Below are 15075 nucleotides of genomic sequence, written 5' to 3'. Positions count from 1 at the left end.
TACACATGAATCCTAACTTTTAACCTAATGGCAATAAGAATAATGAAAACATACTTATCATGAGCATCAAGAAGAAACGACAGCAACTCAGGATCAACTTTAGCAGTGAGAGCAATGTCTTTTTCCCTTTCTTCACAAAATCGCAGGAATAAAGCAACGCCGTAGACAGAAAGAACAATTTCTCTAATCATCAACAGCAACAACCATTCGACGTATTATAACTCAGAATGCATAAAATTTATGAGTTTTGGGTTGGTGGCATGAACTGCTAATTATAGAGGTCGCAAATAATTTATACCTTTGGTCTTAAAAATTCACTTTTTTTAATTGTTTTTAATAACAAAATAAAATATATTTGCTAAACTAACCCTCACTGCCATATGTTTCCATAAAAAAAGTATAATTCAAGAATGACAGTAATTTTTATTACCTTATTCAGATTTTTCATCACAGGGAAAGGAAATTTCATTAGTGGGAGGAGCCAAACAATTTTTTAAGGGAAGGAATGTAACACGATGTGATGAGCAAAATAGTAATGCAATGTAAAGATATTAGAAATTTGAAAGCATTTGGAAGAGAGAGATTGGAAAATTAATATCATTAAGTAAACAAGGAAAATTATTAATGATGTGAAAGTTGATTAAATAACAGAAGCTTTACGGATAATTTTTGAAGATCGCATATTAAAATGTAATTAAGTGACCGCTGTACTTATCTAAAAAATTCTTTTTCCTTTCGAAATTTAATTCATATTCCCTGACGAGAAATTTCAGCGCTTTTTCAATTCGGCCAATATACACCAAGCAGCACGATACATATCAAACAATGCTAAATTAACACAACTAAAAATTAAAAGCACGTTTGATATCTTCAAGAATCGAAAACTGAATTTTACTGATAGATGAAAAAAATAACTTAGATATTGAACTTATGGAGAAGTCGAGATATTTTGTAGTTGATTGTAAATTTAAATAATTATTGGGTACATGTCTTGACAGTTAACTGTCCCGTAGCTAAATGCTCTGACGGCGAATTCTGTGTGTAGGCTAAAAGTCCTGTCGGCTAAGTGTACGTGTCACCTAAATGACCTGTCGGCTAAGTGTCCTTGTCGGCTAAATGTCCTGTCGGCTAATTGTCCGTGTCGGCTAAATGTCCTATCGATTAACTGTCCGTGTCGGCTAAATGTCCTGTCGGCTAAATGACCTGTCGGCTAAGTGTCCGTGTCGGCTAACTGTCCCTGTCGGCTAAATGTCCTGTCGGTTAACTGTCCGTGTTGGATAAATGTCCTGTCGGCTAAGTGTCCGTGTCAGCTAAATGACCTGTCGGCTAAATGTCCTGTCGGTTAACTGTCCGTGTCGGCTAAATGTCCTGTCGGTTAACTGTCCGTGTTGGATAAATGTCCTGTCGGCTAAGTGCCCGTGTCAGCTAAATGACCTGTCGGCTAAATGTCCTGTCGGTTAACTGTCCGTGTCGGCTAAATGTCCTGTCGGCTAACTGTCCGTGTCGGCTAAATGACCTGTCGGCTAAGTGTCCGTGTCGTCTAAGTGTCCGTGTCGGCTAAATGTCCTGTCGGGTAACTGGTGTCGGTTAATTGTCCCGTCGGCTAAGTGGTTTCCGCAGGGCTTAATTTCTAAGATTAGAAGTGCCGGAGCCCTATGGAAGAACGTCAGCAAAGAAGAACAAGAGTAAATAAATAAATATTAAACTCATTAAACTCATTAATAATTTTATTAATAGTTATTTAATTAATGTTTATAAATTTTTATTTAATCAAAAATTATTATATAATTAATTAATTATAATTTCATTGATAATTATTAGGTAATTAATTATTATTTATTGAAATTATAAGAGTTTGAAGTAATTAAGTAAATAAAATTAAATAAAATGTAAAGAGCTAAATTGAAATTTAATAAGCGATTTCTAATATAATTTTATTGTTAAAATAAAATTTTTTAGATAAAATTTCTACTGAAATTGTTATTCAATTACATAAAAGAAGTGCCGCAGCCTTCTTATTCAGACCTCCGGTGCGTTCCGGCTAGAATTATGATTTATTACGAAAACTGAGAAGCATCCGGCCCAATTTTAGCTGTGATCGTAGGGGGGGGAGTCCTTTTATCCTCACAAAAATTTTATATACTTAAAGTACAGCTGATGAAAATTCCAGGCGAAACAGAATGAGGGTATGAGTGGATGGAAACAAAAAATGAGGGAAATCTTGGTGAGAGAGACCGCGGCTCTCTGCTGATATAATTGTAGCCATCAAGCACATGTGTGTCAGGAATAAAATGAAACCTGAATCTGACTCCTAAGGATGAATGTAAAATTGCTGGTTACGCTTCCCCTCCCATTAGTGGACACTGTGGGAAGACGATGTATAGGACGTGCTTAAACAGTTTATGTTAGTATTCAGTTTATTGTACTCACTGTCCTTAACGCACATTTAAGACCAGAAATTTTCCTTCCTGCGAGCATAACTGACTGTAAGCATCGATAACAATACACTACATACGATAGCATGGCGAGAAATTTACGCTCTCCTAAACAAACTCCCCCAAATTAAGAGAAAGAGCCCTTCTTAAAGAGAAAGGTTTCCGCATGTGAGTGAGGAGACTTTACTTGAACGTCTTATGTTCTCATGAGTTCGTATTTCTAGGGAAATAGAGTATTGCAAGGTCTGCTTATTGTTAAACTAAAACATTACGAAATCTAACTTCCCCCCCCCTTGAAATTGTGGTTCATTTTTATAAAAAGAAGTAACGGAGCTCATCTTATTTAGGGCTTCGGTGCGCTCCGGCTAGAATTGTAATTTATCTTAAAAATTGAGAAGTACCGGAGCTCGGCTCCGGTGAGCTCCAGCGCAATTTAAGCACTGGATTTTCAGCTAAGTGTCACGGACTCGACAAAATGCTTTAAAAATAACTTAACCTGAAATAAAATTAACACATTCATAGAATAAATGAATTCAATTAAATAGCGTGGATTTGAAATACTGTTTATTCAAAACACAACACATTAAGAAAGCATTTATTTATTCATACAGGACGAATAAAACTAACACATTAACCGATTAAATGAAACTTATCTGTAATAAAACTAACACATTTACAGAGTAAATGAAACTTATCTGCAATAAAAATAACACATTCATAGAATAAATGAATTGAATTAAACAGCATGGAATAGAAATATATATCGACGCATTACTATTTAAAAAAGGCATTTATGTACTCATATAGAAAGAATTATAGGAGGGCATATCAGGAAGAATTATTTTAATCCCCAAAACTTGTTCAATGATACTACGATAAACACTATGGATTTTCGGGATCTCGGGAAATCAAAAAATTGCCAAAGTAGCGATAACAAAACAAATCTGGCAATTTCTGCATTAAAATTATTCCTTATTATTAAATATAGCAATATTCGTCGCACTAAAAAACAAGAGATTTAATTATAAATAAAACGTTAAGCAAAAAATATGGGGCAGAAATGAAAACTGAAAATTAGAAAATATAGCTTGAAAAATTGTGCATTATACCGGAAGTAGACATTATACCGGAAGTAGATTTCATAGTTCCGGTTGAAGCATTGTTTATTGTTGTTTACATCGAAAACTTGGTCAATATAATGGTCGAATGTCGACAAGCTGAGTGATAAAGGAAGAAAACTGTAAACAATAACAATGGCGGCGTGCAGTAGGGTGACATGCTTGACGAATAAAAGCCGGACATATTTGTATAAGTAAGTCAAATGTGTGTTTGTATTTATTTATATTCTCTTATAGGAATGCGAAGATGAACGCAAATTTACAAATCCTTTATTTTGAACAGTATAAAATTCGGAAAGAGAATTTTGAGTTTTCACTAAAGTGCACAAATTTAATTTTATATATTGCATTTAAAAAATTATGCTGTTAATTATTATATAAACTGTAATTTCAGATCAACAAAACTATACTCAAATACTGCAGCTGTCAAGTCTACCAGTGGTGAGTGTACCTTCTGTATCATTGTGTATTTTTGAAAATTCATATTTGGTGTTAAGAGATTAATGTACGTAGTAAGTAAATCAGTGCATGGGCATACAATTTATGATTGCGTGGGTGTCATTAAACTTCTAATTTTTATTCTTCATTATGATATGCTGGATAGATTACTAATCCTGAAACTGTAGTGTTGCAGATAGTAAACAATATGAGGTAGTACATGATCTGTAATTGATTCAGCAAAAATTTGTGTGAGAAGTTTTGTTTCTAATAAACAGCATATTGTTCATTAATAATAATAAACCTTGTGTAATGCTACATTTAACTAGTCCAATGAATTCAAATTGCAGTAAATATTGCATTGGGAAAAAAATAAATTATCAACACAGATTTCGAATCATTACAAATACTTAAATAAGAAGTATCAGTGGATTAGATATTTTAATTCTACAAGGAATGACATGTAAAACAAAACATAAAGTCAAAGATTGTTAGGTTAATTAATTAACACAATGCAACTTGAGGGTTGTATGCTTAAGGCAAAGCAACTAAAGCTCAACACTACAATTATACAATACACTATAACTTATGCGTCTTTGTGGAGGACATTTTAAGGCAAGCTCACATTACATATGGGGGAAAACTGAAAACAGAGGCCAGGGTTTAAATCCAGGTCAAACTACTAGTATTCAGCAACTGTCCTACTCGGTCACTGATGTTGGCGAATCAAAGATGATCAAACTAGGTATGCAATATTCATCAAATAGTAAGCAGAATATGTTATATGTAGCACAGCAGTGAAATTCAGCTAGTTTGCTATGTTCAGTAGCATGCCACCACATTTTTCAAATTGAATTGTGATATTTGTATGGGCAATTTATGATTAAATAACAGGTAGTTTTGTGAATCTTTACATTATGGTACCTTGGGGAAAATTTGGCGACCAACCCTGCTAGAGCAACCTGCTAGTTTTGTTTTGGATGTCATTTTGTTTTCACAAAGTAAAGGCATGTTTTTTTACTCAACATTTCTTCCAACACTCTGCTAACCGAATTACATTTATACTAGAACTTTTATGGAACAAAAATGCTTAATCATGATGAAGATTATATGCGAAATTGGGAGAAAGTGCAGAATCGCAAATTGCTTGTTGCGTTTTTAAGAATTGCACATACACGGTATCCATGTACATGTTGACCTAGTTTCGCTTAAAAAAATCCCAGAATTTCACAAAAATGGCATTGTGCACACTCTTGACTTTATCTATGTACACATCGACCTATTTTCACTTAAAAAGTCAAAGAAAATTGACAAAAATCCAATTCTTCTTACTCTTGTAAAAAGCGCCAAACAAATAAGTGGTTGAGGTTGATCTTTACATTATGGTAACTTGGCGTTTTTTTGGCGAAAATTTGGCGACCAACTCTCCTACCGCAACCCTCTATTTTTTTTTCCCGCCGCCATTTTGTTTTCACAAAGTAAAGACATGTTTCTTTTCTTTTTATCTATTGAACACTTCTTCCAACAATCTACTAGCTGAATTACACTTATGCTAGAAATTTTATCTAACAAAACTGCTTAATCATGACAAATATTCACTGCAAAATTGGGTAAAAGTGCACAATACCATACTCCTTACGCGTTTTTCAAAATAACACATACACATAAACCATGTACACGCCGACTTATTTTTACTTAAAAAAACATCCCAGAATTGCACAAAAATGGCATTGCGCACACTCTTCACTATATCCATGTACACTGCTTTTTTCTCATAAATTAGAAAAATTTCACGAAAATACATGACAATTTTCTCAATCTTTAAACCCGGTAAAAAGGACATATATGAAATTACCTGATCGCGAAAAAGTATTTACCCTTTCCAAATATGAACATTTCCACATATAAAATAAATAAAATATCCAAAAACTTTTACCTCTAAATCATCTATTACATTATACACGTCACCAACGAATTCATACCGCAAGCATTACAAATACTTAGTATCAAATATTTAAATTATTTCCATGCACGTTTACTTCAACTAAAACGTATACCAAATTCCTACAAACATAAAATTCACAAAATAACTATCATTTAATTAAAATATAATTAAATTCAAAAACACTACTTAAATATAAATGAGCACATACATTAAATTAATACATACATAAATACCCATTTCGAATTCACTTTAGTTACGGCCATGGAATCCAAAAATTCACGAACACTGTTTCACACAACACAGAATAAAGCCAAATACAAAATTTCCAGATTTTTTCCCGATTTTCCCCCTTTTCTGATTAAAGAACCGTAATTCGTCCATTAATATCACATGACATATCCCATGATCTCTCATTTCCCTCACACAAAATAATGCGTAATCGGAACTGAGTACTGCTCACATTATTACCAAAGTCCCAGGTAGTAACCTTTATCGCCTCCAAAATGTCACCAAACTACCAGTTACCATATTGTAAAGATCAACCGTGGTCGATTCTGCACTTTAGCAGCGAAATTGTTTCTAAGTGCTAATTACCTAAAATCACGTTCAGAATTTTCCAGAAAATGTCTCATTACATGTCTCATGATCTCTCATTTCTCTGAGACAAAATAATCTGTGATTCGAACTGTGTACTTCTCAGATTATTGCTAAAGTCCCAGCTAGTAACCTTTATCACCTTACCAAAAATGTCGCCAAACTACTTGTTACCATATTCTAAAGATTAGCCATGTAAACATTACCAAAAATGGTGATAAAAGTTCAAAGCTGGTAACCTGGAGAATTGGTTTATTTGTTTATTTATTATTTCGCCTGCTTCACCCCTCGATGGGCACTACAGGTCAGTCGTGTTATTCTGATCTTTGCTACAGCAACCTATTTTGGTTGTTTATCTTTTCAACCTTATTATAGATAAACAGATTTAACAATAGTTATTACTTTTGTTGGGTGCTCCAACGTACAATTTTTTGGAAATGTTAGTATAAAATTAGCAAAAAGGGTTAATTAGCTTAGAGATATTTACATATATACATGAGTTGAGGCTTGCTGCCTTTACATTTCATCAGGTGCTTAGACCTGGTTATCTGCTATGATTATGTTTCTCTTAGAATAGACATACTCTATGATAGTTCTGACGCCCTGCTGTCCGTAGTAATCCTGAAGAAGATCTTTGAGGCTATGTGATCCCTAAAGCTGATGAAGGAAGGCTCTGATGCGAGAAGTGAGTAGACAGTCGTGGATATAATGTGAAACGTCTGCTGAAGAAACTGAAGCACCGCAGGCGCATTTTACGTTTTGATGGCAGAACCTGATGAGGTATGCAGGAAATCTTCCATGATTTGTGAAAGCTTGTTCTAGATAGAAATCTGTTTTCAGCCTTTTGACGAATTGGTTTGTTAGAGGTAACAACCTGGTTCTACAGGTGCTTAGAGATCGTATTTTCGTCTGTTTAGGGCTCCATCTTGCCACTGGCTAGTGGTGCATCACTACCAGATGAGGTAGTGAAAATACGGCAGGGGTGAAAGATAATTGTAAATGCAGCTGTTTAGAATAATATGGCTGTGTTCTTAAGTAATTAAAAGAATTTAAATGTACCATAGAGTGCACGATTTCTAAAATATTATGATTAACATGGGCCGCAATAATATACAATAATATACGTTTTAAATAATTAAGTTTTTATTTTTATCTAAAAGAATTAAATCACTTTTCATTATTAAAAATTTGATATATTTTTAATTCATTTTAACAATTACTTTTCAGATGATCTAATAGGGTCTAATAGATGATTAGAATGAAATAAAAATTATTATTAGTTCTCTGAGATAACAAAATAATTTTATGTATTCCCAGGTTCATCAAAGTTAGTAAACCACTGCTTTGAGTAATTAATCAAAGTTTGAAGGAATCTTGAAAGATAACAAGATGTATTATGTTCTTCTAGTTTTATTTACAATGCTACTTAAAAGGATTTGAATAATATTGAAGATTCTTTGCATTGTGAAATATATTATGAAAAAGGCAGTTGTTTGAAAATAAAATGTTTTAAGCTATCAGAAAGTAAATTAAAAAAAAAAAAAAAACTTTGAAACATTACTTGTGTAAAATGAATGTTTTAAATGTATTTTTTAGTAATGAAGCTATTATATGTAGTAGCATAGGGCTTAATTTCTAAAATCAGAAGTGTCAGAGCCCTAAGGAAGGCCACCAGGAAGAAGGGAAAAAATAAATAAAATCATGAAAATGACTAATAATTAAAGTTAAAATTTAATAAAATATAAACATATAAATAAAATTTTAATAAAAATTATTAAATCATGATAAATAGTTAAATAAAAGAAGTAAAATGCTGAGTCTCATCGTATTTGGAACTCTGGCCGGACTTAAATTTCGTTCATAAAACTAAGCTATAACTTAGCCAGCCTCCGGCTGAATTCAAGTCGTGAATATATGGTATAATGTACTACTTCAAGAGACAAATGAAACAAAAACCACTTTTTTTCTTGCGCATGAATGAAAAGAAGTAAATTGGTTAAAGTGTCACTACTGAGAATTGAATGATTACTAGAAATAATATGAGCATATGGAAATAATTTTAATGGAGAAGTGTAGCTTCTACAACAAAGAGAGAAGAGTCTTGCACTTTCTCACCGCAATGCACTGTCAATCTAGCTGTCTAGCAGAATGCAACTGGGAAAAACATTTTACCTGAATCCGATCCGATAACAATATGAGAACAAACGTAAGGTCTGCACAGTTGAAAATTTTTGCCCGAGCTTAAATTGCAATGGGCTCCAGAGCAGTTTCAGCTCTGACAAAAAGGTTGTAAAGAGAGTAAAGAGCTACCCAACATTTTTTCAAGAAGTTAAAATTTTTCTTTCCTCCTATTTGGTTATATAATTGAAGTCTGCAAGAGCTCTGCAGTGATAGGTCACTAGCACCAGACATGCACGAGCAAAATAAGCATTTTTAGTACTTTCGGGAATAAAACCTTTTTCTTGCTCTTATACATTCATTAGCTAATTAAGCCTTTGACATGTGGATTCTGAATTTTCTTTTCTTAAAAGTCTTAACACCTCCGTCAAAATGTTTATTCTCCAGAGAGAGACAGGCATGCATTTGGAAGTTTTAATCTCTTATTTATTGTTTAAATAAAATTTGTCCACTGAAATTGTGTTTCATTTACACAAAAGAAGTGCAGGAGCCTTTTATTTAGGGCTTCGGTTCGCTCCGGCTAAAATCACGAGTTACCTCAGAAACTGGGTCGTACCGGAGCTGAGCTCTGGTGCAGTTTAAGCTCTGCAATAGCATTAATTATTAAACATAATTTCGAGAATGTCGCCAAGCAAAGCACTTAATGAAAAAAACACTTTTACATGTACTAAAAATATTAGTATTTTATATGAATGACAGAGAATATATGTAATGAATAATACCATGCCTATATAAACAAAAAGAAACAAAAAAAAAGTATTCTCTACCTCGACACTTGAAAAAGTAATCCTGCAATGCAACACACAGCTAATTTCTGATTACATGATATTGCAAGCATTTTCTTCAGATTTTTCCTACAAGTGGTTAAGAGCATTGAATACTGATAGTTTGATCTGGGTTCATATCATGGTTAAAGGACTGGCTGAATGTTTGATTTTTCTGGTTTTTCTCATATGTAATGCAAATACAAGCCAGTTTTCCTTAGAAAGTTGTTCATAAAGGCATCCTTCTTCAGGTCGAAAGCCAGTATACTTTGCCATATTCGAATAACCTAAACTTTCCTTCAGATTATACATTGACATGCTATATCTGTTGTAAGCAGAACAATGATCATTCAGCTTCTATCCGTATGACAGGCATATATTTAAAACATATCAGAACCATGGGATTCATAACAAAATCGGTCATGTTTTAATCTTGAAAACTTTATAAATTTTCCTGCTTTTCTTACGTCATGGGTTTCACTAACAAGATATTCATACTTTTGTTCAAGTTCACAAGCAGCCGAGCAATACAATTGCTGAATACTGATAGTTTGACCCAAGTTTGAATCTTCAGTATTCAGTATCTTGGGCCATCAAACTGTCATGCCCCCTAAAGTTATTACTGCTTGGCATAATAACAATCTCACTTGACCATGTTACCCACTTTGTCAAAACTAATATATCAGCTGCAGTCTCTCTAAAGACTCTCACTATAACAGAAATTTAAAAAGATCTTAGAATACAAATAGGTTTGTCAATGTCTCACAATAATTCATAAACTCTCAAAGCATTTATGACTCATTTCAGATACAACATTTTGAGAAGTGTTTCATCTGCCTTTTTCATATGTATGGCTGCATCATTCAGAAGAAAATGATGTTGTCGTGTTTAATTTCATCAGGCCTGATAAAAAGTCTAAAATACTGGAACTGCTGGTTTTTCCCACATCTGTTATAAGGGAAAATAATTTCAATGATATCCTGGAACTGAAATTATCCTAGGGTACATATTAATTTGTCAACAGCATTGGTTATTTCATAAATGGAGATGAAAATATTGCTTTTTCCATTCTCACTTTGGATATTCTAAATTGCACTAATTGAATTATGTCAATTTTAAGGTAAATTTGTGGAACATCATTTCTTATAAGTTTCCAAACTTCTTTTCAGAGATGGACTTTCTTTTTTCCAAAGTGAAATGTGTGTCAATACAAATCATTTGAAATGATTATGGCATGACATGTAGTCATCACTTTGGCATTCATGCTTGTTTCATCATATTATGGTGACAATTATTTTGTTATTTTTTTAAAGTGTCTTTAATGTGTTATTGAAAATATTTGTTATACTATATACATTTAAAAAACTTTGAATTTAACAGAGATATAAAAGTGAAGCAGCAATTATGTTTCTGCTTCTCAACTTTGTTTATATAAGGGAATAATAATAAGTTCAACAGAGATTTAAGCAAAGACTTTATTTCCATTGTTGTAATTGTTTATTGTAAATTATTATTGATCTGATCCTATATTTTTGATTGTGTTAGCATCAAACTGAATGTTTCAGCACATAAAAGACAAGGATTGTTTTCCTGTAGCACAACAGGTCTCCGGCAATTTCCTTACCAGCACAGTTTTTTTTTGGGGGGGGAAAAAAAAAGGTTCTTTACAGGATCATACAAATTTAATAAAAGAAATGGGAAGTATGCTAAGCCTAGGTATTACTATATACACTTTAATCTATACGCTTTATCATGTGTAACTGGTTGATATTATGTCTTTTCCTGCTAACTTTAATTTATACACGTTTAATATGTTTCTTTAATTTATATGCTTTAAATGTTATGGTTAACTTATTTATTTTACTTCTATATGCTATAAATATCTTATAACTTAACTGTACACCGCTAAAATCATGAATTCCGTATGCTGTATATCTTGCAACTTAACTATACACCACTAAAATGTCATGGTTACCTATTTATTTTACTGCTATATGCTAAATATCTTATAACTTGTCTGTACACTGCTAAAATCATGGATTCCATATGCTAAATATCTTGCAACTTAACTAAATCATGGCCGATTAGCCGTTGGCGAGCTTGCCAAATAAATATGCACCGTCGCTAATGGATCCTTTGCGGAAGAAAATTTTGAATTCCATCTTTGATTATGTGCAGTTGGATTTATATTACTTGATAGGTAGCAAAAATGTTACAAGAAACTAGATAGTATCAGTGTAGCAATTATACTGAGTATTTGTACATATGAGTAAAATTCATCTGAAGGAGACATAATCAAAAAGAACTGTAATACTTCCTTATATTTACCTTTCTTTAAATGCCTCTGAAGATAGCAATAAATTAGCAATGGCAGTCCTAAGGTAAACTTAGGTCTTTTGTACATAAAATAGCAAAACTTAAGTATATGTGTTATTTATTTAGCCATTGCATGATTAAACAGCATACACTAAAGTGTAGAACAGAGTGGTTTTAAATTAATTTTAAGATGCATATTTCAGATCTGTTACATAATTATATCTGTATACTACTGTATACTTTGTGATATAATTTTAATAAATCTTGTGTTCACCTTTAATTTATGATTCCTATATGTGTTTGAAAGCTAGAATGATGTTTACACTAATAATGGTTACTTAACTAATTTCACTTATAAAGAGAACTGCGAGTAGGATGCATGTTAATGTGTTTTCAGTATTTCTTTACTATAGTAGCCCCTGAGATTAAATCACCAAGCAACCAAGATATCTCGCTAAAATCTGGCTGTGTCGTCTTATAATTCACCACATTATCATATATTAGCACTGGCTGTGTGTTCTTATACTTTGGCACGTAATTGTATATTATCACCGGGTTATAATTGTATGTTGCTCTTGCCGTGTTTTCTTACATTATTCATTTCTTATGAGGTTTTCGAATTTTGCATTGTTTATTTAAAAATATATTCATTGCTTTTTGTGTTAGTGTGTGTGTGAATATGATCGCAACGGTCTTTATTACGAAGTTATGAGGTGGATGCCATAAATATTTCAAAAAAGATGTCTTTTACCTGACAAACAAGTACACAAAAAGGGCCACAACATGAAAATTGATGTTAACAATAAAACCATTTGGAGGTGCAGTGTTAAAAATTGCAAGAAGAAGGGCCTCCATGTTGGAAATTGGTTCATTGTTTTCAGAATATTATTCGTCACTGCGATTAGATTATATTCTTGGGCAGAGGAGTTGACATCTATGAAATGGTTAATAACTGGTTTCTATGATTTAAGTGAACATATACAAATAACTTTTTTCTGCAAATAACAACCTTGTTGTGCTGCTGACTATCAAACGTGATGGATGCTACTGTGCTTGAATATAATTTAAATTTTTCCCAGGGTGCTTTTCAGAGCTGGATTTAAACTTGATAAGGCCCTAAGCTATAGCTTGTGTAGCTATACATAAATCATGCACTGGTGCTTTAATCCTTCGTGAACCAGCGTGCGGAGAATGAAGCGCAGCCATGGGACCGAACCCCTTGAAAGGGAACGCCGCAACTGGCCCACACATTTTCAGCAGTTAGGTCTACTTTTACAAAAAAAATTCATAGAATATCAGCATTTTAATATAATGACCTAATTTTTAAACTTACGTACTTAATATACTAATTATTAATATAAAGAATATCACATTAATAGAAATAAATGAAACATGCAAAATACTAAAACTACAACTATAAGCATGACAAGTACAAAGTCTGTAATCCGGACTCGTCGGGACTTCGGCAATTCCGGATTAGGGGTTTTCCCGGATTATAGATAATCGATTTAAATCTGGTAAGATGGCATGCAGAAATTATACAATTAAAAATATGAAACCGTAATTTATGAAATAAAGAGCAATTATGATCTAAAGGGGGGTAAAAGTTTACAATTGAGTTCCCCTTGTTTCTTGGCGATTCTTTTTTGACGCCAAGATCGGCACCAGGAAGGCACAATTTCAAGATGGCCGCTACACAAAACCAAAATAAGAAGTCAAAGAATTGCACAAACTCTGTATCCATGTACACATCGATCTGTTTTCACTTAAAAAAAATCCTAGAATTGCACAAACTAGGCATTGCGCACTTTCTTAAATTTGTCCATGTACACATCAATCTATTTTCATTTAAATAAAATCAGGAAGCTAAAACAAAGTTAAAACTATCATGGTAACCAGAAGTGAGGTTTCATGGCCAAAATTTAAGAAAAGTTGTCGCTAATCGAAGGGGCACCCAATTCTACACTAGAGCCCTAAAGGGTATAAAAATTTACAAAAAAAAAAAAAAAGCTTAATATTTATTTGTTTACTTTAGTAAACATTTCTATCAATGTAAGTTGTTTAAGTTGCTTTGTTTTTTGTGGTAATACTTTCTCTTTAATTCTATAAATAGACATAATTTCTTGTTCACTTACAAAGTTCCACTGTTCAAGTCCTGTAATTGCTGTGTCGAGAATACCGACTAACTTGTCAATCGAAATTTTTTCGTTTTCAATAATGTTCTCTCTTACTTTCTTCACTATCGGAAGAGCACATGGGTAAGTGCTTTACGCGCATGCGTAGTGGACATGTGCACACGTGCATCAAATGCACATGCATAGCGGACACGTGCATCAAATGCGCATGCGTAAGTTTGTTGTTTCGAGGTCCAGATTATAGATCATTCCGGATAATGGACGTCTGGATTAGAGACTTTGTACTGTACTGTATGCATAAAAACAAAATTACAAATACTAAATTTAAAAGAAAATGAAGCAATAATTATCTGTAGGTAATTAAATTCCAATGTAATAGTTCTGCTGTGTGTGGAATAATTCAAAACGAGAATCGACACACAGGACAATGGTGGCTTTTTTCACCAAGCATATGCTAAGCGAGTAAGATGCATCACACATCACAAAAGCTGATATCTTTCCCCTTCTGTCATATTGCTGTAAAGTTACTTTTTATTTAACCAAGAAAGTCTATGTCAAGTTTTAAAATAAATGTAACAAAGGGCAATTGGTATGAGTTTTTCCGTCACGGAAGTTCGCCGACATTACACCCGCTATTGTCAGCTAGATGCGTTTTCCCACATTCTTCTAACAAAAAAAAAAAAAAAAAAGAATATTGAGCTAAATGCATTACCCCACATTCTAATTACTAAAAACGCAAAGAAAAAAAAAAATCCTAACTAAATTAATAAACATGCCAGTATCCCTTTAACTTAAAGAGCTTTGATTCCCTGTTTGTTTACACCAGTAAATCTATCAAAACCAGAAGCACAGAACAGAAACTGTTGCTCATACATGAATGTCAAAAGCCACATGTCCTAACCGATGTGAAAACCATTACCATTTTGCAACACCTACTGGCATTTAAAAATTCAAATAAAACGTTCCTGTAGAGATTGATCAGAGTTCAGATCCTGTCCTGTTCATGATCCTGTAGAGATTGATCAGATTGATCAGAGTAGAGATTGATTGAACAGATTGGACTGTAGAGATTGATCAGAGCTCTTCGTGTATACACGATGCTGGGCTGGTAAGAGTGGAATCGTTGCGTTGCATACACATGACGCTGGTCCT

The 15075-nt window shown here is 33.2% G+C and overlaps 1 protein-coding gene across 1 annotated transcript in view; it reads left to right on the top strand.

Moving 5' to 3' along the window:
- Window positions 1–3619: 3619 nt before the first annotated feature.
- LOC118200288 (small ribosomal subunit protein mS39) overlaps window positions 3620–15075 on the top strand; it is a 90323-nt gene continuing 78867 nt past the window's right edge. The window contains exons 1-2 of the mRNA XM_085821074.1: window positions 3620–3747; window positions 3948–3994. Coding sequence (XP_085677200.1) covers window positions 3689–3747; window positions 3948–3994 — 106 coding nt within the window. The 5' untranslated portion in view covers window positions 3620–3688. The remainder of the gene's footprint in view (window positions 3748–3947; window positions 3995–15075) is intronic.

Source organism: Stegodyphus dumicola, chromosome 7 (genome assembly GCF_044657685.1).
Source record: "Stegodyphus dumicola isolate Sdum_Otavi_A_Nest chromosome 7, ASM4465768v1".
NCBI lineage: Eukaryota > Metazoa > Arthropoda > Arachnida > Araneae > Eresidae > Stegodyphus > Stegodyphus dumicola.
Note: the sequence above shows the minus strand (reverse complement) of the source record. Positions and strands in the feature narration are given on the sequence as shown.